At 33.7% G+C, this 26,762-nt stretch overlaps 1 protein-coding gene across 1 annotated transcript in view; it reads left to right on the forward strand.

Annotated features, from left to right (window-relative positions):
- Slco4c1 (solute carrier organic anion transporter family member 4C1) overlaps positions 1-26,762 on the forward strand; it is a 55,917-nt gene that overhangs the window by 20,445 nt on the left and 8,710 nt on the right. The window contains exons 3-9 of the mRNA XM_027927859.2: positions 9,394-9,576; positions 11,840-11,936; positions 14,349-14,470; positions 16,107-16,225; positions 17,601-17,745; positions 18,298-18,493; positions 24,701-24,854. Of these exons, the coding sequence (XP_027783660.1) occupies positions 9,394-9,576; positions 11,840-11,936; positions 14,349-14,470; positions 16,107-16,225; positions 17,601-17,745; positions 18,298-18,493; positions 24,701-24,854 (1,016 nt within the window). The remainder of the gene's footprint in view (positions 1-9,393; positions 9,577-11,839; positions 11,937-14,348; positions 14,471-16,106; positions 16,226-17,600; positions 17,746-18,297; positions 18,494-24,700; positions 24,855-26,762) is intronic.

Here is a 26,762-nt window from a genome sequence, read left to right on the forward strand (position 1 = left end):
TCACCTTTCTTATCTTTCCGAACATCATATCTTTCTCTAGAGTTTAGTAATCCTGTCAGTCTCACTGAAAGCATATTTTTACTTTGACCCATATTTTCCAATTAAAATTATTTTCTTGGTTTCACTTTAATACTTTCAGTCCTATAGGTAATGAGTAGGACCATCTTTGATCTTTTATAGGATCAAGATGAGAGAAGCAGTTGGTCTTCTCTACTCCTAAGTCTTAGTCTTTCTATTTCCTTTCATTTTTACCTAGAATATTTGGCAAAGATCCAATGTCTACCACAAATTTTGTTGTTGCTTGTTATTTGTTATAGGATGGGGTCAGAAAAGAAATGTACCACAAGTTTGTGTAGAATGTTAAAATATATAACTCGTAAAAGGGTTCCAGCACACCAGATTTCACCATTTTCCAGCACATTATCCCATATATTATGGAGAACAGGTATTTGTTGATTAAAGGAATGGAGGAAAGAAGAAATAAAGGAGTGTTTCAAAAACGTAAGGAACAAAGTTAAATCACATATTTATTGAAAGAAGTCCAAGGATACTTAATATTACTAAAATGCTTGTGGAGTCACTAGGAATAATATGTGGAGGATTTTTATTTTGAATAAGTAGGAAAATTATCTATATCAATGCCACTTTATTTTTGTAGATGATATTTCCTATCATTTCAATGTTATTATCAATCTAGTCAGTTTTCCAAGTTGAATTTCATACAAACAATACAACTGTAACAGAAGTATTTTAGAGTTTTCTGATGTTTTATGGACTTGGTGTTACTAAAATATTATGTAACAATATGATTGGACATTTCTAAATTTTTGTTTTATGGGTGTAATTAAGTGCTATAATATTGTGATCTGAAACACCATAAAATACTATTGCTTTTGTTTTTGCTAAATGCACCTATATTCACGATATATTTTTTTGTGATAAATCTCTAGTTCAAAATGAAGTTTATTCTCTAGATCTAATGTATCACTTTAATTTCATTAGTACATTGTTTAGTTTATGATTTCTACATATTTGTTTTCAGTTTGATCTGTTGTATTCTGACAATTTCAATTTTATTTTGCATTTCTGTATAATTTTAAAAATGTTACTGTAGTATTTAGATCATATAAATTCTGAAAATTTCAGGCGTTAATTTATATATTATAAACTACCACTGCTACTATACAAACTTAGTTTTTTGGGAGTATAGGAGTCATAGTTTGTTCATCTTTCCAGTAACTGAAATAGCTGTGGCTCATATTAGCTATTCTGTAAGTGTTTAATAATTAGAATTAGCACCCAGGGCTTTTTTGCTATGAAATCCAAATTAATCTTATATTTTCATAGTAACCCTTCCTTTTCAAAAATTAATTTAAGACCTATAGAATGGACCTTGTAATGCATATTCTTCTTTTGCTCATTCAGAGCCTGGAGAGAGAGAAACTAAATGACCACACTATGCGTTAGAGGCAAAGTTGGTCCAATTATTCAAATATAAATATAATAATTCTAAGTCCTATGAACAAAAACCTGATCTAAATCTACATAATGGAGTTTCACAACCCTCTGTCAGATTCCCAAGTCTAAGTCAGTCCATGGACTCAGAATTCATTATTCATGGGAAAACAGATCTGTTTGGAGGACTTTACAACAGGGCCAGGAGTATGTAATATGTCTGTTCTAAATCCGTCTTGGATGGGCTAGAAGCCTTACAGCAGAATGTTGACAGGGAAGGGAAGTACTGATCCACCAGCTGGCAGAATTTGTGAACTAAGAGCTGTTATGGTTAGAAGGGCTAAGTACCAGTCCCCAAATAAGATGTTTAGCCTGAAGTAGTACTTTATCCTTAAGGGAATTAAAGAGTTTTGTGACACCATCAAAGATCTGAAACAGTGGTAGAGAGCTCGCCTAGCATGTGCAAGACGCTGGGTTCCATCCTCAGCACCACATAAAAACCAACAAACAAATAAATAAATAAATAAAATGAAGGTTTAAAAAAAAAAAAAAAGATCTGAAAGACTTAGAAGTAGTTATTCCTAACAATATTCCCCTTTTTTTTCTACACAATTTTCTAGTGCAAATGAAAGGTAAAGTAATGGAGCATGACATAGATCATTGTAAACATAGTCTGGTGGTGACACTAACCACAGTTGGTGCTATCTCTGAAGGAAACCAAAACAGTTTTAGATACTTAATATGTAGCTATTTACATTATAGATGTTTTCTTTGACTACTGCAAAGAATATTAGGGTGGCTCACTTTCACTCAAAGAGTTAGATTATATTATTATTATCTTATCTCAGTACTATAAGAATCATCTTGATCTCTGTCTGGAGAAGTGGTTCTCAACTGGGGCAATTTTCCATGTCAGGAAACATTTTTGATTATTATAGCTGAGAAGGAGGATGCTTCTGGCATTTGGTAGGAAGAGACCAGAGACATTCATAAACCCCATACCACAGGAGAATTCTCCACCACAAAGAATAAGGTGGTCTCAAATGGCAGTAGTGCTAAGGCTATAACTATGGTCTAGAGGTACCATGATCATTTTATCATTCCACAGAACACCATGCTGGGTTTTACATTGATGGAATGAAGTTTGTTAGGTATGAAGAAATGAAAAGTATTTTAGATGCCTTAGAAAAACATATGCATGCCAGAGGAAAGGAGATAAACCACAAATCCTTTAGAGGCCTACCATAGCAGTAGTAGTTTGGCAGCCTGGGCCATGTCATATTACCTGTTGTGCTTCTTGCACATAAGGAAACATAGTACTTGGTCCACCTTTTGGAGTATTGGAGGCATCCATGACCTCGTTTGTGCACATACATCTGCCCATTTACTAGATAATGCATGAAGCTGCCAAAGTTTAGTTGGAAGTGAAGCAAAAGCAAGTTCTGCACCAGGTACAGGCAGTGTTTATAGCAGAGAGGATGTAGGAAGCTTCTGGAGAGTCTCCATAGGGAAATCATAGGGATATCAAGATTTTATAGTAAGACTATAGTGTCTCCTGCCTACAACTGTTCTTCATTTGAAAAGCAGATCTTGAATTCTGCCTAGATACTAGTAGGTCAGACTTAAATATGCTTACCTTCACCATGTGACCTGTACTTCCCATTATGAAGTATGTGCTTTCTGTCAAACAAAGCATAAAATTAGATGCACAACATAGCATTCATTGTTAAATGAAATGACAGAAGTAGTTATGGAAATCATAAGCATCTATGTGAGCAAGCAGCTCACATAAAACTATCCTATTTGCTTTTAGTGTCTTGCATTTCCCATTTGAAAATGGAGAAAGGTCATCATTACAGAAATTAACCAAGCCTTACTACGAAAACTTAGGTGTCCTCACTGTAAAGACCTCACAGAGATTTCCCCATGACTGGCAGGCAGAGGAGGAAGTGTAGCTTGCTTTACAGAGTTTGCAAGCTTTCTGGCACCCAACAAAAGTAGCTGTGAATAACAGCCCAGTCATGTTCTACAAAGCAATGATAAACACAAATTCACTTAGATAAAGGGAAAGAAGGCCTTACCTTTAAGATTATTTTAGTAATTTACAAATAATTGAAAACTATAACTTAAAAAATCTGGCTTTCACATAGTGACTGCTACTGCTCACCAAGCAGTGCTTATAAGCTCCCTTGGGCACCAAAAGTACCCATAAATTTCATACTAACTTCAGAAGATTTCTCTGTCTTTGTAAAACCCCCAATCTTTCCTTTCTTCCTTGGACATACCAGAGGCTACCCTGGCCTGTGCATGTGTGTCATGCAAGAAAAAGGAAGGGGTGTGTGTATGTGCTTGATAGTTACTTAAATAACTTGAGATGGAAATTGAAAACATTTCTATAATAATTTCTATCAAGATAAAATGACAAACATTTTTGAGATAATTATTAACAGTCAATCTGCTTATCTAAAATACAGAACCTTAGGCTAACTGGATATTAAAAGAACAACAAAAAAATGCTGAAAAAAAAGGGCAAGAAATATAATACCGTCTATTCAAACTCTTAGGTCATGGATTCATTCATCTGTACTCATTGATTGTTTCGATGCACGCTATATCCCTTATTAGTTTCTAGGAGGGAGCACACAAATTACTCATTCACCATTGTCAACTCTGAAATCATTTAGAAGTGCTTCTAATGTGTGACATACTGTGTACTGCTGATATTATCTGCAAAGTATCTCAAGCCCCAGTGCCTATGGTTTGGAGTCTCTTCAAAGTCTTGACTATGCTGTATCTTGGGGATGACTCATTAGGTCATATTTCCTTGGTACCCAGTTATGAAAAATTAATTTACATTCATATTTTTAGATTTTACTATCATTTCCTAAATCTTATATTTGCATATTTTGTTCCACAGCTTTAGTTCTCTTTCTCAGATACTTCAATTATATGTATACATGATCCCCATTGGCTAGCTTATGTATTAATTTTTTAATCACTCTTTTAATTACTTTTCTCATTTCTATTCAGTGTGTCCATTGCTCTATTTTCTTAGTCCCTTTACATTGGATCTCTTTACATTGTATCTTCATTTCTATGGAGTTTTATTTTTTTTTTCTTTTAGATTTCCTGCCAATGCATATTTCATCTTTTTTTAAAAAAATTTGTTTCTGCTTCGCTTTCTTCTTTCACATAAACAATTGCTTTGTTTCAATATGAAATTTATGTTTAAACATTTTCCTTTGCTCCATGAAAATATTTTGGGGCTAATGCCCTAACATTAATTTAATTTAGTTTTAATTCTTCTATTTATTTTTCTTCTCAGATGTTTCTTTCTAATGAATTGGTCATTACATTTGCAAAGTTTTGAAATGGCTAACGGAACGTAGAAAGACATTTCTTTTGGCCTAATGTTAATTTAATATAATTATGCTGCTGGTTTTTCTTATAACATCTTTCTAAGAGGCTGCAGTAGCTGTTTTTTGAAAATTATTTCATTGACTCAGTTCCTGTTAGGCCCCCAGAGATGGTGAGTAATCAGGCTGTCATCCCAGGCAGGTGGGCTGTGCTGGTAAAGGCTACCTGCTTTTCAATTCCCACAAAGAGGGCAGAGCTGCCTGTGAGAGTCTTTGTGTAAACTCCTCCCACTCACACTCCTTAAAGAATCAAAACTGCTTTGCTGCTCCCTGGCTCATTTCCTGTTACAGACAAAGGATATGAGTTTAGACTTGGGAGTATTGCTGATCCTCACCTGCAGGAAGAACATTTTCCTTTCTGCTGTTTTAGATGCCACCAGACATCTTTGTCCTGTGGAAGAAGGACCCTTCCCTGAGCCCAGTGCTCAAGAGGGCCCCACACCTTGCAAACATTGACATTCAAAGATCTTTTATTTTTCAAATTTTATAAGAAAGGTTTGAAAGACTGGTAACAGGGTTAGTGAAAAAGGCTGTAAAGGAGATGCAGAAATGAGCTGAGCTCCCCAGGAAGGAAGGTGCTCTTGTGACTGGGGGGGAGGGGGTGACCAAATATAACAATCCAGCAGGTTTTTCTACCCTGTAGGGCCTTGTCTGGGAAATAGAGAGTGGGGACAGGGGAAGAAAATTACACTTTCCTGGAAGAGAGAAAGTGAGGCCGCAGGAAAGTTTGCCAGCTCAATCTACCTGATGCAGGTAATTAAAGTGAGTGAGTTCTCTGTAAAACTTTGCCTCTTCAATCCAACCTGGGAGACTCAGGCAGCTCCTAGAAATTCTCTCAGAAAAGGGACTGGGGGAGTGGAATTCCACTGCCCTGACGCAGCATCCATCCTTCCCTACCCCTGGCTACAGGATGGGCCAAAGGGAAAGAGATTTCTTCAGCTTCCAGGTGTTTAGGGCAAATGCTTGGGAACAAGGCTGTGGGTTTCTGGGTCTATGTGGGATTAAGGGTTGGGCTGAGCTTGATATTTAACTTATAAATATTCTGACATATGGTATATGGATTTTGTTCTTTTGCTGCAGACTCTGCAAATATTATAGGAAGGACCTGCCACTGGATTCTCTATTAAGTGAAATTCTAATCTGTGATTTTAATGGCAACCCTATTCGGAATTCATAAACAACATAGGGGCTCCACCTTGTGGTGTGTTGTCAAATAACATGCCTTTTTTTTTTTGTTTGTTTCAATTTAGATTTTTAAAAATTTACATAGTACTTTACATAAGTATGGGGGACAGTGTTATAATTCACATGCAAACAGTGTGTCATGATAAAGTCAGTACATTAGTATTTCTATGTTCTGTTAGCCATTTCAAAATTTTGCGATTAGTATTTCTATGCTCTTCCACATTTGTCATTTCTTTTTATTTGGAGCCTTTAAACTCCTTTCTTGAGGGTCTTTATAATCTTTATAGTAGGTTGTTGTCGTAAACTAATAATCTTCCTAATGTAACCGAAAGCTTAGTTCTTGGTCCTGATGTCAATCCAATGAGAACACAGCTTTGAGAAAAAGGAAAAGGAAGTTTATTGCTTTGGTATCAAAGGAGAAACACACGGGGACACCTGTCGCAGAGGCTGTGATTCTTCTGCAGGAACTGAGGTGATTCAAAGGCTACATTCCAAGTGTTCTCTGTTGGAGCTGTGATTGACTTGTTAATTTGGGTGATAGTCATTTCTGAGATCTTCTGGTTCCATCCTCAGTCTGGTTTACTTTGTTCCTTGGGTAGGTGTGTGGTCAAGGGCAGGTAAATCTGCCTAAGATGGGGAAGAAGAGTAATCCTATTTCTCCTGAGGTTAGGAAGGAAGAGAGACTGAAGAGGGGCAGAGAAAAAAAAAAGAGAGAGAAAGAAAAATGCCCATGTAAAAAAAATAAGTTGCAGTGGAAGAGCAGTAAAGGCTATATTCAAAACATAAAGTGGTCCTTTGTTATACTACTGCTCTGTGAAACACCAGAATTGGTTCTTCTATCTACCTGTATTTCGGTAGCTATTATCCAATTCCTCCCTATTAAGCAATGTTGAGAGTGTTTTCAAAACTGATTTTCCATTGAAAGTCAAAATCGTAGGTTCAAATAGTTTCCTCAACAGTATACAAAGAGTAGTTGAATCCATTTTATAAAATGATATTATAACAGTCCAATTTAATAAAGTATTTTGTATTTGCTTCTGAAGTTCTTCAGGTCCACATTCAACTCTGAATGGAGGATTCCTTGGAAGATTGACTGTACTCTAGCAATTTTTTTTTTTTTCAAACAAGATTTATTCTATGAGGTTTAAGATGTTTAAGGTTTAAAACACTTGTTTTTGTCTTTATATCTGAAAGAGTTTGAGTATAAAGTTTGTGCATCATGTTATCTTTTATTTAATACATTTTTGGCATTCCTTCGTTCTTTTGTTGGATTAAGTACACACTTACTGGGTTTTTATTTGTTTTGATATAGTGGCACTTTACCACTGAGCCACATACCCAATCCTTTTTATTTTGTGACAGGTCTCACTGAGTTCTTGAGGCTAGCCTGAGGCTAGCCTCAGCCTTCCAAATTTCTGGGATTTTTAGGCATACACCATCATGCCTGCCAAACATACTGATTTTTATCTCCCTCTGCATAAATAACTTTAACTTTGTGTCTTGTTTTTCAAAATGCTATTTCTTTACCTTCTAAAATCCAGTGAATTTGCAAGGGAATATCTTGGTTTCAAAAATCCTGCATCACATTTCACTCAGACATTCTATGTCTTTTTAAATTATAGATTAGTCTTCATTTATTTCAGGGAAGTTTCCTTATTTTACCCTGGAAGATGTATACATGTATATGTATGTGTATGTATATATATATATATATATATATATATATATATATATATATTTCTAGATGATTAGGTATTTCTTTGCATTTTTTGAATCCTTATATATAATATTCTCTCACATTTATAAATTGTGGTATTTTAATTTTTCTTTAATATTCTTCATGTTTGCATCTTCTCTCCTTATAATTCTCTTAATCTTTATTTCCTTTTGATCATTCCAGTGTGATCCTCATTTCTGATTGTTTTATTTTCATGTCTTTTCTCAATTTTATCAGCCCATATATATTCTTTCCATATCAGCATGCTTCCATGAATTTGTAAGCTCTGTTTGAATTCTCAACATTAAGAGGTGATTTTCATTATTACTTTTTAAGTATCATAATGTGATTTTATTTTATTTTTATTTTTTTTAAAAATTTATTTATTATTCTAAATTGTTATACATGAGAGCAGAATACATTTTGATTCATAGTACACAAATGGAGCACAATTTTTCTTTTCTCTGGTTGTACACAAACTAGACTTCATATATGTACCTAGGGTAATGATGTCCATTTCATTCCACCATCTTTCCTTCCCCATCCCCCCTTCCTTCCCTTTCCTACCCTTTGCACTATTCAAAGTTCCTCCATTCCTCCCATGTTCTCTCTCCCTACCCCCCTTATGGATCAACATCCATTTATCAGAGAAAACATTCAGTCTTTGGTTTTTTTTGGAATTGGCTTATTTCACTTAGCATGATATTCTCTAGTTCCATTCATTTACCTGCAGATGCCACGATTTTATTCTCTTTTAATGATGAGTTATATTTCATTGTGTATATATGCCACAGTTTCTTTATCCATTCATCTACTGAAGGGCATCTATGTAGGTTCCACAATTTAGCTATTATAAATTGTGCTGCTATAAACATTGATGTGGCTGCATCATTGTAGTATGATGTTTTAAAATCCTTTTGATATAAACCGACGCGTAGGATAGCTGGGTCAAAGAAACAAATAACCAAGTAACCAAAAAAACAAATAACCCAGTCAATAAATGGGCTAAGGAACTGAAAAGACACTTCTCAGAAGAAGATACATGATCAGGCAGCAAATATAGGAAAAAATGTTCAACATCTCTAACAATTAGATAAATGGAAATCAAAACTGCTCAAAATTTCATCTTGCTCCAGTCAAAATATCAGTTATTAAGAATACAAGCAACAATAAATGTTGGTGAGGATGTTGGATAAAAGGCACACTTTTACATTTCTGGTAGGACTTCAAATTGGTGCAACCAATCTGGAAAGCAGTATGGAGGTTCATGATGTGATAATTTAGAAACTATATTCTTATGATATTTTTATGGAGAATTCTGTCATACAATTTGCTTTTCTTTTTTTGGTTGTTATTTATCTTTCAGTGAGGTGAATTAGCTCTTTGTAAGATGTTTGCAGTAGGTTTCATTACTTAACAGAAACTTTCATTTGGGGCTGTAAAATGGGTTGCAACCAGCAGAGAGACTGATACCATCCAACTTTAGAAAGTAAAAATATAATCAAAGTGAAGTGATTGAAAAAAAAAGTAAGGACTATGCTAAGCAAAAATCATTTGTATGCTAGATATTTACTTGATGAATTTCTGTAAATTCACTTTTTTTTTTTTTTTTTACTAAAGATACTTGCTCAACAACAAGGAATAGCACCAGTTGTACCTCATCCAACTCTTCGCTTTCTAACTACTTGTATGTCTTCATCTTGGGGCAACTGTTGCTGGGGACTGGAGGGACCCCTCTCTACACCCTGGGAACAGCCTTTATTGATGATTCTGTGCCCACTCACAAGTCTTCTCTCTATATAGGTAAGTTTAACCTCTAATATAATCATCCCCTGATCATTTTGTCCTATTGTTTACTTTATGAGTATTCTTGATCTTTGTCAAAAGGCAAAGAAACGGTTCTCATTTTATAACTAAAGCATAACAGGCTTGGTAAAAAGTTATTTGTAATGTGATAGGCATTTCCATTAGGTAAATGTACTATTTCCTTTATTTAACTATTTACTGCTACAACCAGATGATTAATAAAATGCATAATGATTTTTGGTTATATCCTCCTCTGGGCATGCTAACCTTCCTGGATGGAAAGAACCACTGGAGAAGCCTTTTGTCTGGGTTGCCTAAATCCTGGGGAACTTACACAGGGTGTGGCAATTGTGACTGGTTATATCAACGTTAACTTGAATAGACTCCACAAAAAACAAAAAAACAAAAACCAGAGGGTGTATAGAAACTCTTAAATTTTCATTTTAGATTAACACTTTTATATGAGTCCTTTTTTTCCCCTTTGTGAACTAATTCTAGGTAAAATTCCTTCCCTAAAGTCTAGAGCTAACCAGACTATGCAAGGTGCTTCATCTAATTATTGCCTGATTAATTTTTTAAAAATATTTATATTTTAGGTGTAGATGGACACAACATAATGCCTTTATTTTTTTATGTGGTGCTGAGGATCTAAGCCGGGTCCCGCTCATGCTAGGCGAGCACTCTACCTCTTAGCCACAATCCCAGCCCCAACCTGATTAATTTTTATATGAGTTTTTCTCTTTATTGTTTTTTATTCTATCATAGGAAACTCATTGCTGTAGTACTGAAAGTCAGTATGTACGGAGTGGCCCTGACAGACTACTAACTCTACCTGGGCACATCCTTTAATTTTTTTTTCCTTTTTTTTTTTTGCCTCCAGTGCTGGCAGTTGAACCTGGGGGCTTTGTACAGTTAGATAACCATTTTACCACTGATCCATATGCCCAGATCTGGGTACATCTGTAATATGGAAACTTCTATAGCAACTGTATGCTTTACAAAAGTTTTAAGATGTCCTTACAAAATTGTTGGTTTAACTGAATTGGAAATCGTTTCTTTAAAAGATCACCACTAAGCTAGGCATAGTGGTGCATGCCTGTAATCTCAGCAGCTCTGGAGGCTGAGACAGGAGGATCATGAGTTCAAAGCCAGCCTCAGCAAAGGTGAGGCGCTAAGCAACTCAGTGAGACCCTGTCTCTAAATAAAATACAAAATAGGGCTGGGGATGTGAGTTAGTGGTTGAGCGCCTCTGAGTTCAATCCCTAGTACCAAAACAAACAAACAAGATCACCACCAAAAAGAATTTATAAATTACCGATTTCTAGCATTTTTAAGCATGCCCTTTTATTCATAAAGTATTTTTGAGTATGAATTCTTTATATGTGCACAACTACTTATGAATTATATAGTTTAATTTTTCTACTAAAGTATTTTTTACTTTTTAAAACACAGCTATATTATAAATTAAGAAAGTTGACAGATAGATAAAAATTATGTTTTCAGATCATCTTCCATGAGCTTCATTTTGGAGACTTGATTTAGTACATTAGTCATTTTTGCCATTGAGATGTACTTAGTTTAGGTAAAAACTAAGTTTCCTGTTCTTTTTTTTTGTATAAGAATGAAAAACCCAGCAGTCGTCTGTACGTTTGTAATACAGTTAATTTTTTTTATACACAGGAAAATGTTAAATATATAATAGACACAAATAAGTTCAATTAAATCTTGCCTATAGTTAAAATGGAAAGTGTCTAAAAACAAGAGGTTTAAATGAATATCTATTAAGAAATGTAATTAACGGCAGATAGAAGTTTCAAAATCTTTTGTATGGCAAGTTAAATACTCTCCAAGTGGGTGCAAAGTGAGGAGACTTCTTGTTTCACATTGTTTTATTTCCTGAGATTGTAAACACTAATTATCATTCTTAGTACAGAATAATAGTAGATGTGCTACTCATGCTAACCAGTGAACATAATCTAACTTTCCATGGAGTTGCAATTGTTTTGCCTTGTTGTAATTATTACAGTTAGACAGATTTTCTACTGACATACATTTTAGATTCCTTAACATAATTATTGATAAAATGATACCATCAAATAGTATATTTATTGATTTTTTTTTTTTGTAATTTTGAAGTAGACCTCCTTACTTATATTTTTCTATAGCAAAATATTTGTCTTTTTTCACTGTTGTTAGAGATGTAAACAAAGTTGTACATTTGGCTATTTCCAATGTCTGTTTTTTTTTTTTTTCTTTCTAGGAATCGGCTATTCTATGTCAATCTTAGGCCCAGCCATTGGCTATGTTTTGGGAGGACAGCTGTTAACCATGTACATTGATGTTGCTATGGGAGAAAGGCAAGGCAATATCTATTTTTCTTTCATTTGAGTCTATTTGATTTCAATATACTAACATCATAGATAATTTTCACAGTACTTATTCAATATGTCATGGGATTTTTAAGCCACAAAACTGACCATATACAACTTTTATATGATATCTTATTCTGGCTACATTGCTTCATGAATAAATACCATACCATCTCTTAGTGTAATAATGTATTTATTCATAAATAAGGATATTTAATAGGGTTATGTGGTTAAATGTTTAGAAATACATTTTTTTCTAAGATTTCATGCATTGTTAAAAATCAACAATTCAATATAAAGTAGTCATGTTTTCTGTAGATTTAGTTGGGGACAGCTAGCCTGAAGTGTCTGATGGGGCTTTGATTCTCAGAATAAATTTTCTGGTAGCTCTGATAATGTCATACAGATTACAATTATAATTATAATGTCAGAGAGATCACTATTTTAATAACGTGGCAATATAGTAATAATGATATATAATATTTATCCTATACTATATTCCAGAGAGCAAATGTTTCCAATAAACATAACTTACATGTTTTCTTACTTAATTTTCCCAATAATCCTTTAAAGCAGCTGATACTTACAGGTTGGTAAGTAGCCACAACATTAATTGAAGTAGATCTTTTGATTGCAAAATCCACATTACCTGCCTTTACCTTTTCCTGAATAGACAAATTAATGACCTTTGCTGAGAATCTGTTTTTTCATTTTACCATTGGGAATCATAACTGCACAATCCTTTGCTTGATTATAAGCAATGAATAAGGAAATGTGGTCCTTCGTATGTGATTTTTTCCCCCTAGAGCTTTTAGTCTTAGTATGACCTTTTAGAGACTGTGACAAGATAAGTTAAAACAGAACAAAGAAAAAAATCCTCAAAATGGTTTAAAGATTTTGATGCAATACCTAGAATTCTGAAACTACTAGTGGAAATATAGGGAGAGTACTTCAGGATACAGAATAAGAAATGATTTTTTGGGTAGGACCCCAAAATTTCAGGAACAAAAGCAAACATTGACAAATTGGATTACATCAAATGAAAAAGCTTCTACACAGAAGAGGAAACAACAAAGAGACAACTCTACAGAATGGGAGAAAATGTTTGCTAGTTACCATTTGATTTAGGATTGTTAATATCCAGATTTTTTTTTTTAGAACACACAAATTTAACACAAGTTATTCAATTAAAGAATGGCAAGTGATCTGAGTTAGAATTGCTGTTATACAAATAATTTGGCAAGAATGTGGAGAAAAAAGGAAACTCTTATACACTGTGGTGAGAATTTAAATTTGTATAGCCACTATGGAAAATAGTATGGAGGTTCCTCAAAAATGAAAAATGGAACTTCAAATGATCCAGCTATGCTACTTTGGGTGTACATAGAAAGGAAGTGAATAGAATAAATAAGAGATTTCTGCATACCCGCGTTTGTTACTGCACTCTTCTCAATAGCCAAGATAGGGAATCAATCTAGGTACAGATGAGTGGACATCTGAAAATATTATACACACACACACACATGTGTGTGTGTGTGTATATATATATATATATATATATGACAGGATTAAATAAGAAAACATATATACACATATATATTTATATGTGTTTATATATACATATATGTATTACATATATCAGAAATATATATATATTATTCAACCATGAAGAAAAATAAAATTCTGTCACTTATAGCAAAATGAAAGGTATTGGTAATCCTTTGACAGATACTGGAAGAAAATTATCACATGCTCTCTCTTATATGAGGAAACTGAAAAAAAAAATCAACTTGAAAGTAGAACAGTGATTGTGAGGGACTTGAGATGAGTGCCAGAGGACAAGGGGAGTAAGTGTAAAGATGGGTGGGTGGATAGGATCAAGGTACACAGTATGCATGTGTGGAAATATTAGTGACTCCAAATCATTTTAGACGAGTTTATACTTAAGTAAATGCCAAATGTGAAGCCCTGAATGTGGGCTTTCAACATAGGTCAGTGATTTTTTTTTTGTGAGATATATTTAATTAATTTTAAATAATTATAATAATTTTAAGTAATTTTAACACAGTAGAGGGTAAAAACAGCCATGGTTTAATAAAGAATCCTCAGAAAATTCTATATATGTTTTCAAATATCCATCATACTTATTAACTGTTAAATATTTTAAAATTTTATGTCACATTTACTGTTTTAAAAAACTTTGTAAATAATTATTCTTTTAACTTATTAATGTCTGCTACCATTGTCTGATTATCAAAAAGGCATCAATAAAAATTTGGTTATTATGATAATATCATACTTGATTATCTTTAATTTTCGAGTCTATGATTATAACTGAGTTTTAATTAACAACACTGACTTGGCTTTTACCTCCTTTTTTTTTTTTTTTTTTTTGTTTAGCTCTGGTATCACTGAGGATGATCCACGATGGTTGGGGGCTTGGTGGATCGGATTTCTCATATCTTGCTTCATTGCTTGGTCTTTGATAGTACCTTTCTCTTGCTTCCCAAAACATTTACCAGGTAAAAAAGTTCTCTTTAAAACCAGAGTGTTTTTATCCAATTCTAGCAATAATGTAGTTTTTCTTTTTTTGGTACAGGAGATTGAAGCAGGGCCCTGTCCATTGAGCTAAACCCCCAGTCCTTTTCTTTTGTGTATTGAGGCAGGATCTCACTAAGTTTCTTAGGGTCTCGCTAAATTGCTGAGGCTAGCTTTGAACTTGCCATCCTCCTACCTCTACTTCTAGTGAAAGTCACTGGGCCCAGCCAGATGTTGTTTTCTATATGACTAATAAGACTGTACATTTGTCCTCTTTACTTTTGTATAGAATCTCAGTTGTGTGCATATGCAAACTTTTGAATACCTAACTTTATTTTAGACAATGTTTACTTGCAATTTTAATATGCATGTATTTCTCATTAAAAAATATATGTATATATATGTGTGTGTGTGTGTGTGTGTGTGTATATATATTCATCTCCTTACTACTTACTAAATTTGTTTTTTATCTTTTATCTGGAGTCCTGCTTTATTATATGTAAGACACAATATCTTTAAAATTCTTAGTTTGCATTTTGTTAATGACTAATTTCAAGGAAACTTCTGCCTCAAATCCTTCATGTTAGTTATTTGTGGTTGAAAGTACAAGTGCTTATTTTTTCAATTATCATTGAAGTCATATTGCCATACATTAATTTTTATCATATCTTAATACTAGACATGTATCCAAAAGGAAAACTTTAATAGAAAATAATGTTCATTGTCCTCTCTGAGATCTTGCCTCTGTATCTGAAATAGGTATATATAGAAGTACTCTTCTCTAGGTTGGGGATATTTAGTGATTCCCATTGTCATTTGCAATAAAATAGATGATTAATTTTTGGAAATGGGCAAAAGAGAACTTGACAGATTAAAAGTAGATGAACTCATTGATTTCTTTTTATTGCAGGTCCTCCAATTTATGATTCCATATGTTGACTATTTTCTCAGATTTATTCACATAGTACTATTGAAAAATGAAGCTAGGCCTGGTAATACCAGCTACTTTGGTAGGCTGGGAATTTGCAGGAGGATTGCAAATTCAAGACCAGCCACACCAATGTAGACGTTCAGCAACTTAGTGAGACTTTTACTTAAAAAAAAAAAAAAAAAAAAAAAAAAAAAAAGACTGGGGGATATAACTTAGTGGTAAAGTGCACTTAGGTTCAATCTCCAGTACAAAATTAAATAATAAAATTAAAAATAAAAGGGACATTGTGATAGTAAATATTATTTTTCATCTGCCAAGCATCTTAGAAGAAAAGAGAAAATAGCTACAATGTACTTTAATATATAAAGGATGAGAAAGAGAAACATTTGAAATGTAGACAACATGTTAAGGGACTTGAAATGAAGAAAGTTTATAGGAGATGAGCAAAATTGTCTCATTTTAATGGTTAGACTGGTTGGAACTTCCTTAGGCAGTGTAATGAAAGTTAGCTCTTGGGCCGGCCTCATCGCAGACATAAATATTTGTACTATTTTGTTGACAGAGAGGAACTGACCTCTTTTGTTATGGAATTTACATAGCTGTGGAAGTTTGTGTCAATTAAAAAGTAAGCATTTTTTTAAATGGTGAGTGAAATGATAGAGCAAGTACGTTTACTATTTTTTCCCCAGGTACAGCAAAAATTCAAGCTGGAAAAATTTCCCAGACTCATCAGAATAAGAGTAGTTCCTTGCAACACACAGATGAGAATTTTGGAAAAAGTTTTAAAGATTTCCCAGCTGCTCTGAAGGTGAAATAAACTGTTTTCACTTTCACTTTTTTCCCCTTACTTTCCTTCCATCCCTCATCTGCATGTACATAATGCATATGTAAAACACACATACAAACCTTTTTGTAGTATATTTTTGTTTGCTCATTTACTGAAATTCTACATTTTATCAACATCTCTTCAGATTTAGTTTTTTTCCCCTTGAGAACAACTATTCCAGAGTAGAATAGCTGAAAAAGCATGAGTTATTTTATTGGTGATATCAATAATCTGTGGTCCCTCTTGGGCACGCTAGCCCATTTTCCTCTCTTATTTCCCTTATGCAGTGCCTGATCACTTATCACTGAAGCCTTTTACTTCTTCCCTCAGCCACCTTTCCTCTCCTCTACACATGTGCACATCTTGTAAGCTTGTTCATAACTTAATTCCAACTACTATTATTTTCTCCTACAGTAAGTCTGTTCTGTTTCATATATTTTCCTTAACTTATTTTATAAATTATAATTTACAAAAATACTTTCAAGAATTATTGGTTTCCATTTTTTTTATCCTTATACCTTCTGTGTAGAAATTCCTATACTGATTCAGTTCTCTATGAGTACGGAGTTTTATTGCTGCTTTTCCTTAGATGGGATATCACCTAATATCCTTGGATGTCTGAATAATATTTCTGACTAAATGAATATTTTGAGGGTCATCCCACTTTAATTCCAGGAGTTTTTGGGTACTGTTTGTTCTTTTCTATGTAAATGTGTTGCAGTTGAAATTCTAGGTTAGTATGATATTGATTTTCCATGTGTCAACTTGCAAAAATTTTCATGTATCTGATTTCTAGTTAATGCTTAAGCATAAAGATTAGAAGCATTCCAGTAAAAAGACACCTATTTATTTGCTCAACTTTATTCTAAATTTCAGACTCCTTTTAATCATGAAATGATTCTATGAGTGTCATTATGATCCTTAGAGACCAATCTCATCTGTGCTCATAGTCTCAAGGTTTTTGTTTAGTGGACATAAGAATTCAAAACACAATTAAAAATCAAATAAGTGGATATATAGTACATGCATCTATAATAATAAGTGTGGGTAAGGAAACCTCTCCAAGTGAGCTTCTACCTTCTGTCTCTAGCCTGTTGAGTGTAATAAAGGCATGATCATGGCATTGATGAAGTCTCTATTCTCTAGATGCTTCACCTACCCATTTTCTCATTGATACATATGTAAATCTATTAATTATCCTTAGTTATATTTTGATGCTGGAGAGAATGCTGTAATTTTAAAGGCTAATATTGTGTTTATTAAAAGTTTTGATATTTCCACAATGCTACCATTTTAATGCTGCACTTCGCAGTATAATCTTAGTTATTCATTTGGTGAACTGTATTTTTTTCTTTAGAATTTGATGAGGAATACTGTCTTTATGTGTTTAGTTTTATCAACTTCTTCAGAAGCCTTAGTTACTACTGGATTTGCAACATTTTTACCTAAATTTATAGAAAATCAATTTGGACTGTCATCCAGCTTTGCAGCTACCCTTGGAGGTAAAACTTTTTCTTTGTCCTAACTTAATCTAATAATTTTACTTTACCACAACAACACATTTTCAGTAGGATAATATATAATTTTGAATATCTTGCACCTTGAAATATACACTTTATACTTAAAAAAAACATTTTCAATTTCTTTTTCTTCTTTTTAGTTGTAAATGAACACAATACTTTTATTTTGTTTATTTTTATGTCGTGCTGAAGATCGAACTGAGTGCCTCACATGTGTGAGACAAGTGCTCTACCACAACCCCAGCCTCTACACTTTATACTTGTTTGGATAAAAGTTTCTGATTTTATGAAAATTTATTGTATGAATCTGAGATAGACAATTCTATCAGGCTAAAGAGAATATCTTCATGTTCAATAGTTAATTTTACTAAACCCTTACTTAATAAAACTACTTTCATTTATGCAGTATTTTAATGTTGGCTGAAAACTTCTGTATGTTAAACCATATTGTTGCTTGCTTTTTACGTTTTCCCAGTTGTCAGTCTGATTTACTCAGTATTCCTGTGTTTTCTCTCTCGCCTTTTTTCTCCTTAGGAGCTGTTTTGATTCCTGGAGCTGCTCTTGGTCAGATTTTAGGAGGTGTTCTTGTTTCAAAGTTCAAAATGACATGTAAAAATACAATGAAATTTGCATTGTTCACATCTGGAGTTGCACTTATGCTGAGTCTTATATTTATTTATGCCAAATGTGAAAATGAGCCATTTGCTGGTGTGTCTGAATCATATAATGGGTAAATATATTTCAATGCTTTTTTATATTACTATCAGAATAGCAAACTATGTATGCATTTACAAGTATATGCATTCTTAAATTATGATTAATTGACTTTTTTTTACTTAGAAGGCTTTTTATTTCTATGAAAGAGCATGTAGAATTTTTTGTTTTGTTTTGCTTTTAGTCTGAATAATTGATATTTTCTTTAAAAAAATTGCGTTTGTTCAAAGAGCTTTTAAGAAGCAAATACCACATACTGGGTGGGCACTATACCTGCCTCAGGGTTACTAAGACTAATACAACACAATATTTGCTTAAGAGATTCACACCTACCATGTGAATGTGTTCCCCAAATGTATATGTGTTGAAATAATTTCCATCTTTATAGGGCAATAGTATTTTTTTTTTTTTTTTTGTGGTGCTGGAGATCGAACCCAGGGCCTTATGCACACAAAGCAAACACTTTACCAACTGAGCTATATCCCCAGGCCAGTCAATAGTATTTGGAGGTAAGGTCTTTAGAAGATACTTAGAATAAGAGGAAATATCTAGAGTACAACCTCCCTGATGATGTTAATGGCTTTATAAGAAGAGGAAGAGAGACCTCAAGCCAGCTTTCTTTCTCTGTCTTGCTTTATGATATCCTCTACCATGCTCTGATGTAGCAAGAAGGCCCTTACCAAATACTGAGCAGATACTGGCACTGTGTCCTTGGACTTCTCCTGGCCTCCAGAACTATAAGCCAAATAAATTTATATTCTTTGTAAATTACCCAGACTAAAGTATTTTGTCATAGCAACAAGAAAACAAACTAAGAAAACAGTGTGGGTAGAATTTCACATTTTATTTTCCCATTAATTTTTTAAAATTAAGATTATTCCATAATATTAAATTTTCTTAATAGTTGGGTTGAAAATAAAATAAAAGATTAAAATGAGGCTAGTCCCAGGTATACCATTGTTGTATTTACTTAGAAATTTATGTGTGTTGGAGAGAAATATGTAATTTGCTAATCTGTGCTATAAATGTGTTTCTACCTCTAACCAGTTTGACTATTTGCCTTTCTTTCTTTGCCTTATTTATTTTGCTTTGAAATCCTAAGACACGAGAGGGAGATCAGGCAGGGGGCATTACACAGCAGTGCATTTTCTAGTTCACAGTAGTGCTTTAATTATTTCATTAGATATGCATGAGGCTGTTGAGGGAGGTGGTACTCCAGGTCCAGGACACCATAATTCTGTGTTATTCAGCATTTCAGATGGTAAAATGAATTGTAATTTGTTTGGAAAGTTTGCCAATACCAATAATCATGATTTGTAGTTGTTATTCACATGTCTGTCATTCCTTCACATCAGTGTGATGCCCAGTGTTCTAAAGTAGTGTTTGGTTAAGCTCCATAACATGTATTCAACACTTGTTGAATGCTTGCTCTGCAAAATCCTTATTCTAAAGGAGAGGTTTGAAAGCACAATAGTGAATGAACAATGACTTAAGTCATTGAGGATGTACAAAGTGCTGTGTAAATCAAAAGGAGAGCTTTCTATTTGATTTGATTAGATTCAGAATGAATTCATGGCCATATAAAAAATTGAGTTTAAATCAGTTAGAGATACAAGAATTTTGAGATTGATAGGTTAGAGAAGAGGGGAAGATAGAGGAGAGGAACCATGTTAAGCCAAAGGTGTAAATGCTTTAAAAAGTGAAGGCTAGATTCAAGGATCAGTTTGAATGGGGCTTCTTATGTTATATGTCTAGAAATATTAGAAAAATATCTAGGAATGTTGAAAAGTAGATAGAAGTAAGTTGTGTAGACCTGACTTTCATCCTTATAAACTTTACACGAACTTATCACAACAAAGCACTTTTTTTTCTATATTCTTTTTAGAAAAACAAAATTTTAAATAGTTTATTATTCCAAGTAACAAGATAGATATGAATTCACTTGATATTTTTCTGTTCTCCACAAGTGTTACTACCAGGTGAGCTTTCCTTAGCATAATCAGTTAAAAAGTCAAGGTGTGTTATTTGAGTTTGAGGAGGATATAGGGATTGATTATCAAGGTATGTCAAAATCTGGAACACAAATATAGTGATTAATATATATGCACATCTCTTGGTGGTGCAAAAAAACCCTGAAAGTTAGTGTCATACACAAACCCACATTCACCCATGTTTATGTATGTGTGTATAGAGAGCTATAAATAGAGATAGGGCTTGATGTCACAAAGTAGGTGTGACAATGTCTGATTATTTTTCCCTGTGCCCCCCCCCCCCCCCGATTCTTAATTTTAGCCTCTATACCTGCACATTAAAATGTTTATGTCATGACCACTTAGTCAAAATAGCTTCATCCAAGAAACATGAGTATAAGAAAAAGGAAAGAGCAAATCAAGAAGCTCAAGAAGGGCCACTTCAGGGAGGAAGAGAAAGGTTGTGAGGATGCAGTTTCTAGTATAGAGGTGCAGAGAATCTTTACTCTGCCACATACAATTTTCTAACATTTTTATATTGCCTTGACATTTGATAAAATCCTTGTGTTTTAATTTGGTAATTAGTGCTGGTGATGGTGATTTGTGTTTCATTTTGTATTTAAAACCTTATAAAATATGATATTCCATAGTAAGTACATACAATATTTTTTTTCTGAATTTATCCATAGCTACATTTTCTTTGCTTATGAAATAGCTCTTGAAAAAGGCATAACTATTATTGCTATAGTTTCAGGGAATTACTTGCCTATTGTAGAGGCATAATTTTAGAGTGATAGTTTGAATTTAAATAAAAACTTAGTGTTTAAATTCTACTACTTGTGATAAACATGCCTATTTTTAAAACATTAAAATATTTAAAGTAAAATATTTAAAAGTAATTCTAAAGGTACGTACATATAAACCATATACTTGGCAAACTCTTACTATTTTTCTACTAATAGTTTCTCCTTTGCCTTACAAAATAAATCTTTATAAAATAGGTAGGCTAAAGTGACCTACTCTTCATAATAAAATGTACATTATATGCACTGTAGTTTTCACAGTTCTATCTTATACTTTGTGTATTCTCAGTAATTATTTATAAATAACATGAGAATTATATATTAGAAAATTTAAATTTGAAAATTATTGTATTAAGGCTATTTCTAAAGGTGAAGGGTTAGTTTCTCTCTAGTCCTCTCTCTATATTTGTGCTGGAAATTTTTTGTGGGTTGAGGTGGTAATGTTTGTGTTTGTCAATAAAATCATAAACCTGGCAACAGCCTGTAGAATAGGTTAGACTAAGGAGAGACTCCAGGCAGAGTGACAGATAACTTATAATAATCTACTCTTTTGACAACACTTTCCTTCACACTTCCCATGCACTTGTTTCTACCTTTCTCTTTAATCTATCTCCTTCACGAACCTCTCATTCTCTACCTACTAAAATGCCATTTTTCAGTTTAGCAATATTATCAGCTAGTACTTGGATATGCTAATTCATTTACTGTTTGATTTCCAGTGTGAAAGAGTTAGCTTAGCTTCAAGGTGGCATGGATTTATCATTCTCTCTTTCTGTTTTTCTCCCTTTCACCTCTGGCCCTGGTTTTTTGGTTAGATATCTGGTAAGTGCATTTTAGAAACACTTTTAGATGTATTGCTACCACTTTGGTAGTTTAGTGCAAAGTTGGAGCTCACTGCAGGTGGGCCCCCTACACCTTAAGCTCTTCTCACAAGGCTCTACTTGGCTGGTTTTATAAGGCTCCTGGTTTTAGCTATATTTGTATGCAAATAGATTTTTAAGATTTCTAGCTTCAGGCTAGTGTTCTTTACCAAATTTGAGACTCTTAATCTCTGTACATATATAACCATACTTGTTACCTATTTTTCAAAACTGATTCTCCTTCTCTATTGCACCACTGGGAGTTGCCTTTGACTTTTCCATCCTTCAGTCTTCAATCAGTTAGCAAATCATCAGATATTACTGACTGCACAACCAAAATTTTTCTCCAACCTATTTCCTGCACATTTTCTTGTATTTTAAAATACAATAGAATCACAGTTATAATTGCATTCCGAGGGGCTGTTTCCCAGTTTTCCTGTACTGTAAATAAAACAAAAGATCAAATTATCTATGTTCTTTAAAAGTTATGATTTTTTTTTTCATAATTTTGGTTGATTTAAAAGTTATAAACTTTTAATGAACAGGTCAGAGCATTGCCATATCTTGCCATTTATTTATTTTTTTCATTCAACATATGACCACTGAATGAAAAAAATGAAATATCTGTCTTTGCACATAGGCTTATCTCTTTGTGGGGGGAAGACAGTCAAAATAATAGTTACATGTAATCATGTTTTTTATCTTAAAATAACAGTTCTACTTTGTATAGTCATCACCTGTTGTCTGGGGTCTTCTAGATGGTCTCCTTTCTTCAAGTCCATACTCTGCACAACCTCTAGGATTACTTTTTGAAAATGAACTTCTGCAATGTCGTTTTTGTTATAAAAATACTTATTATTGGCTGGTGTGGTGGCACATGCCTGTAATCCCAGCAGCTTGGGAGGATGAGGCAGGAGGATTGTGAGTTCAAAGCCAGCCTTAGCAAAAATGAGGCGCTAAGCAACTTAGTGAGACCCTGTCTCTAAAGAAAACACAAAATAGGACTGGAGATGTGGTTCAGTGATTGAGTGTTCCTAAGTTCAATCCCCAGTACTCCCACCCCCCCAAAAAAATACTTATTATATTTTGCCCGTAGGTTAAAGTTTATTATTTGTAACAAGGACCTCGAAGAGCCTACTTAATCTGGTCCCTAATTCCTCTCCAAGTACATTTCCTCTCACTCTTGACTTCAGACACCATTTATATTTTTCCACATCCACAGGATGCTGTTTCTCACTACTATACCTTTGTGCCAGCTTTTTCTGAACCCCGCTCCACCTCATTGCCCAGCCATATCTTACTCATCCTTTAAGACTCATCTCAGGCAGTAGCTCCTCCAGTATCTCTCCTCCAAACTCTGGCTAGTGTTAGGTGACTGTCTCTGGTTCTTCTAGAATGCACTTTGGAAATATCTAACCATACTCATGTTACATGTTACTATGCAATTGTCTATGTATTACTGTATTCCTAGACCCTGAAGTCTCTGAGGGCAGGGACTATCGTATGCTGCTTTGTATTCCCATTACCTAGCATAGGTCCTAACACTTGTTCAGTATGTATGGTTGAATGAATGAATGATGCATTGAGGAAGCATCTTTGATTAAAGTAACTCATTATATCATGAAAGATATTGCTTTCTGTTAAGCAGTTTTAAAATGACCCTAGGCCTGGGGATCAGGAAAAGTATATTTGGCAAATACAGAAGAGTAACCTAATCTTTCAAGGCCTCAGTTTTCCCATTGGTAAATTGAATATATTGAATGACATGATTTTATTCATCCTTTTTTGGATAAAAATTCTGGGAACATAATACCTGGGGACATTTGGCAAATGTCTGGAGACTTTTTGGCTTTCAAAACCAAGGAAAACACTATTGACAGACATCTGGTGGCTGGAGTTTGGGGATGCTGCTTAACATCCCACAATTCACAGAACCAGTCTACACAATCATTGTCTATCACCAGAACGAAAATCTGCCTTCTTTGCTTATTCTGATTTTCTTCCTCCTCTTCCTCCTCCTCCTCCTCCTCCTCCTCCTCCTCCTCCTCCTCCTCCTCCTCCTCCTCCTTCATCACTGGCAGGCATTATAAAACTATTATTTTTACTGCTTCTCATCACAAGAAAGTAAGCGTATGTGCAAAGGTGGAAATTTTGTGTTATATGGTCAGTAATCTGTGCTCAGTGAATGAATAAATGACTGAATGTGAAGATATGACAATACTCTGAACTTGTCTTTAAAAGTTAAGACCTAGAGCTGAGTGTGGTAGTGCACAACTGAAATCCCAGTGACCTTAAAGGCCAAGACCAACCTGGGCAACTTAGGGAAACTGTGTCTCAAAAAAAAAAAAAAATAATAATAATAAAGGAGGGTGGTGCTGAGAATGTACCTCAGTGATAGAGTGCCCTGGGTTCAAACCTTAGTATCACAAAAAAGTTATGACATACTCAGAAAAATGAGAAATTATACCCCATCTGATTCAAATGTATGATATGTCAAGATCATTGTACTGTCATGTGTAACTAAAATAAAACAAATTTTAAAAAAGTTATGTCATAGAGAATTTGATCTTCTGTCTTTTCTTATTTACAGAACAGGAGAACTGGGAAAATTGACAGCCCCTTGTAATAGCAATTGTAGCTGTTCACGATCCTATTATTATCCACTCTGTGGAATAGATGGAGTCCAGTATTTTTCTCCATGCTTTGCAGGTTGTTCAAATTCTGTTTCAGATAAGAAAACAAAGGTAAGTGTGTCTGCTACTTTACCTTTAATGAGGCAATGTGTGTATTTATGATAGTTCTTTTGATCCTATAGTGGAGTTACTTTATCTTCCTGTCCCTCCTCCATTAAGAAACCCCAAACCTGCTGATGATAAACACCTTTCTTCCTTTATGACTCAAGTGGTTCTTGTTGAAATATCAATTTGGCAATTATTCACATATTTTTTGTAACATCACTTATGTTATTAGAAAGACTTCCAATTTCTTCCCAAACCAACATGTGTGAGTGTATGTGTGTGAATTATGTACACTATATGTTCATTTGTATATATATAAACACATACACACAAACACACACACACATATCCTTAATGGTTTTATGTGTAATAAATACATTCAATGTGTATCTCAACATGTGAGCATCCTGCCTGGGGTAAAACAAAATATGAAACAGTGAACATTTTTTGTATTTTCTATCCTATATACTTTTAAATTACTATCAAACAACATTTAATAATCTGTCATATAAATGTTAGTGGCAACTCATAATATACCTGATAAAATATTTTGATGATATTGTATGGAGGTTTAATCTTTAGAATTATATTTTTGATAATTAGATCATTATCAAGAAGTAGCTATAGAAAATTTAAAAAACTTCAGAAGAAGTTTAAAGAATTTAATCCCCAGAGGTTTATTTTCCTTCAAATCAAGTAGATATCTGGAACTGCTTTAGCTTCAAAACACCTAAAGAAAACCAGGTGTTTGTATCAGTTAAAAAGAATCAAATTCCACAAGTGACCTTGGTGGATACCTTAGAATCAGAACTACTTAGCAGGTAGCTATTCCTTTGAGAGGTGGATAAGTAGGTAGCATTTTCTTACATATAAATATTAAAGAGTTAAATTATTAGAAAGATTTTAAATGCATAACTAAAAATGTACAGACACAAATACCATCCTGCTTAAGGAAATGCTGATGAAAAATCTAACACCCAGAGCACACTTGGAGTACCTTTGATGATTTTGATATGGTTAATTTGCATTTGTATTTTTGACCAAGTAATAAGATGATTACCTCCTTACACAGAAAATTGCCATCTGGATATTGTATAGTAAGAACAAGTTATTTTGACTTCCAAATATTGTCTTTGTCTTGGATTTTTATGTTCAGCAAGTCCACATCACTAACCATTGATTCACAAGACATTTGTTCTTATGGAATAGTTTAAATAGGCAAAATGCAAAAAAGACAAAATAAAAAAAATAAATATATGAAAAATGCATAAAAAGTAATAAATACATATGCACATTTTCTCACAACAATATTCATCTTATATTTTATACCTGTGCCCTCAACTACAAAAACAGACTTCATGGGCAAATGTGTATTTTATGTAAGAGAGCTGTGAAGTTTTTATCATAATAAAAAATCCTGTTTTCAGTTTACCCTCTTACAATTTTAAATGAATTACTTTATTATTTGATACATCTAATTGCTTAGTATGTATTAGTTTTGGAGGTCTCATCTTCATATTTGGTTTCCTGTATCCATGCCAGTGGTCTTAAAACTGCTTTCTTAGCACTGAAGAAAGGTCTCTGGTTATTGGAACTATAAAACATCAACTTTCTTTGACTTTCCTGACTTTTTTTTGATGGTGGCTGTGATTTAAAATGTGTTAAAAGATTTATAGTAGGAATGCAGTTCAGATTTAAAATGCTTTTAAGAAAAAATTGTGGCTAACCAACTTTTTATTTTTTATTTTATTTGTTTATCTATTTCTTAAGTTGCCTTTTGTGGTCCTGGGGATTATAGCTGGTGATGCTTTATCTCTGAGCTATATCCCCAGCCCTTTTTATTATGAGACAGCATCTTGGTTAATTGTTGAGGCTGGCCTCAGACTTGTGATCCTTCTACTTGTGATCCTTCTA

This window comes from Marmota flaviventris, chromosome 5 (genome assembly GCF_047511675.1).
Source record: "Marmota flaviventris isolate mMarFla1 chromosome 5, mMarFla1.hap1, whole genome shotgun sequence".
NCBI lineage: Eukaryota > Metazoa > Chordata > Mammalia > Rodentia > Sciuridae > Marmota > Marmota flaviventris.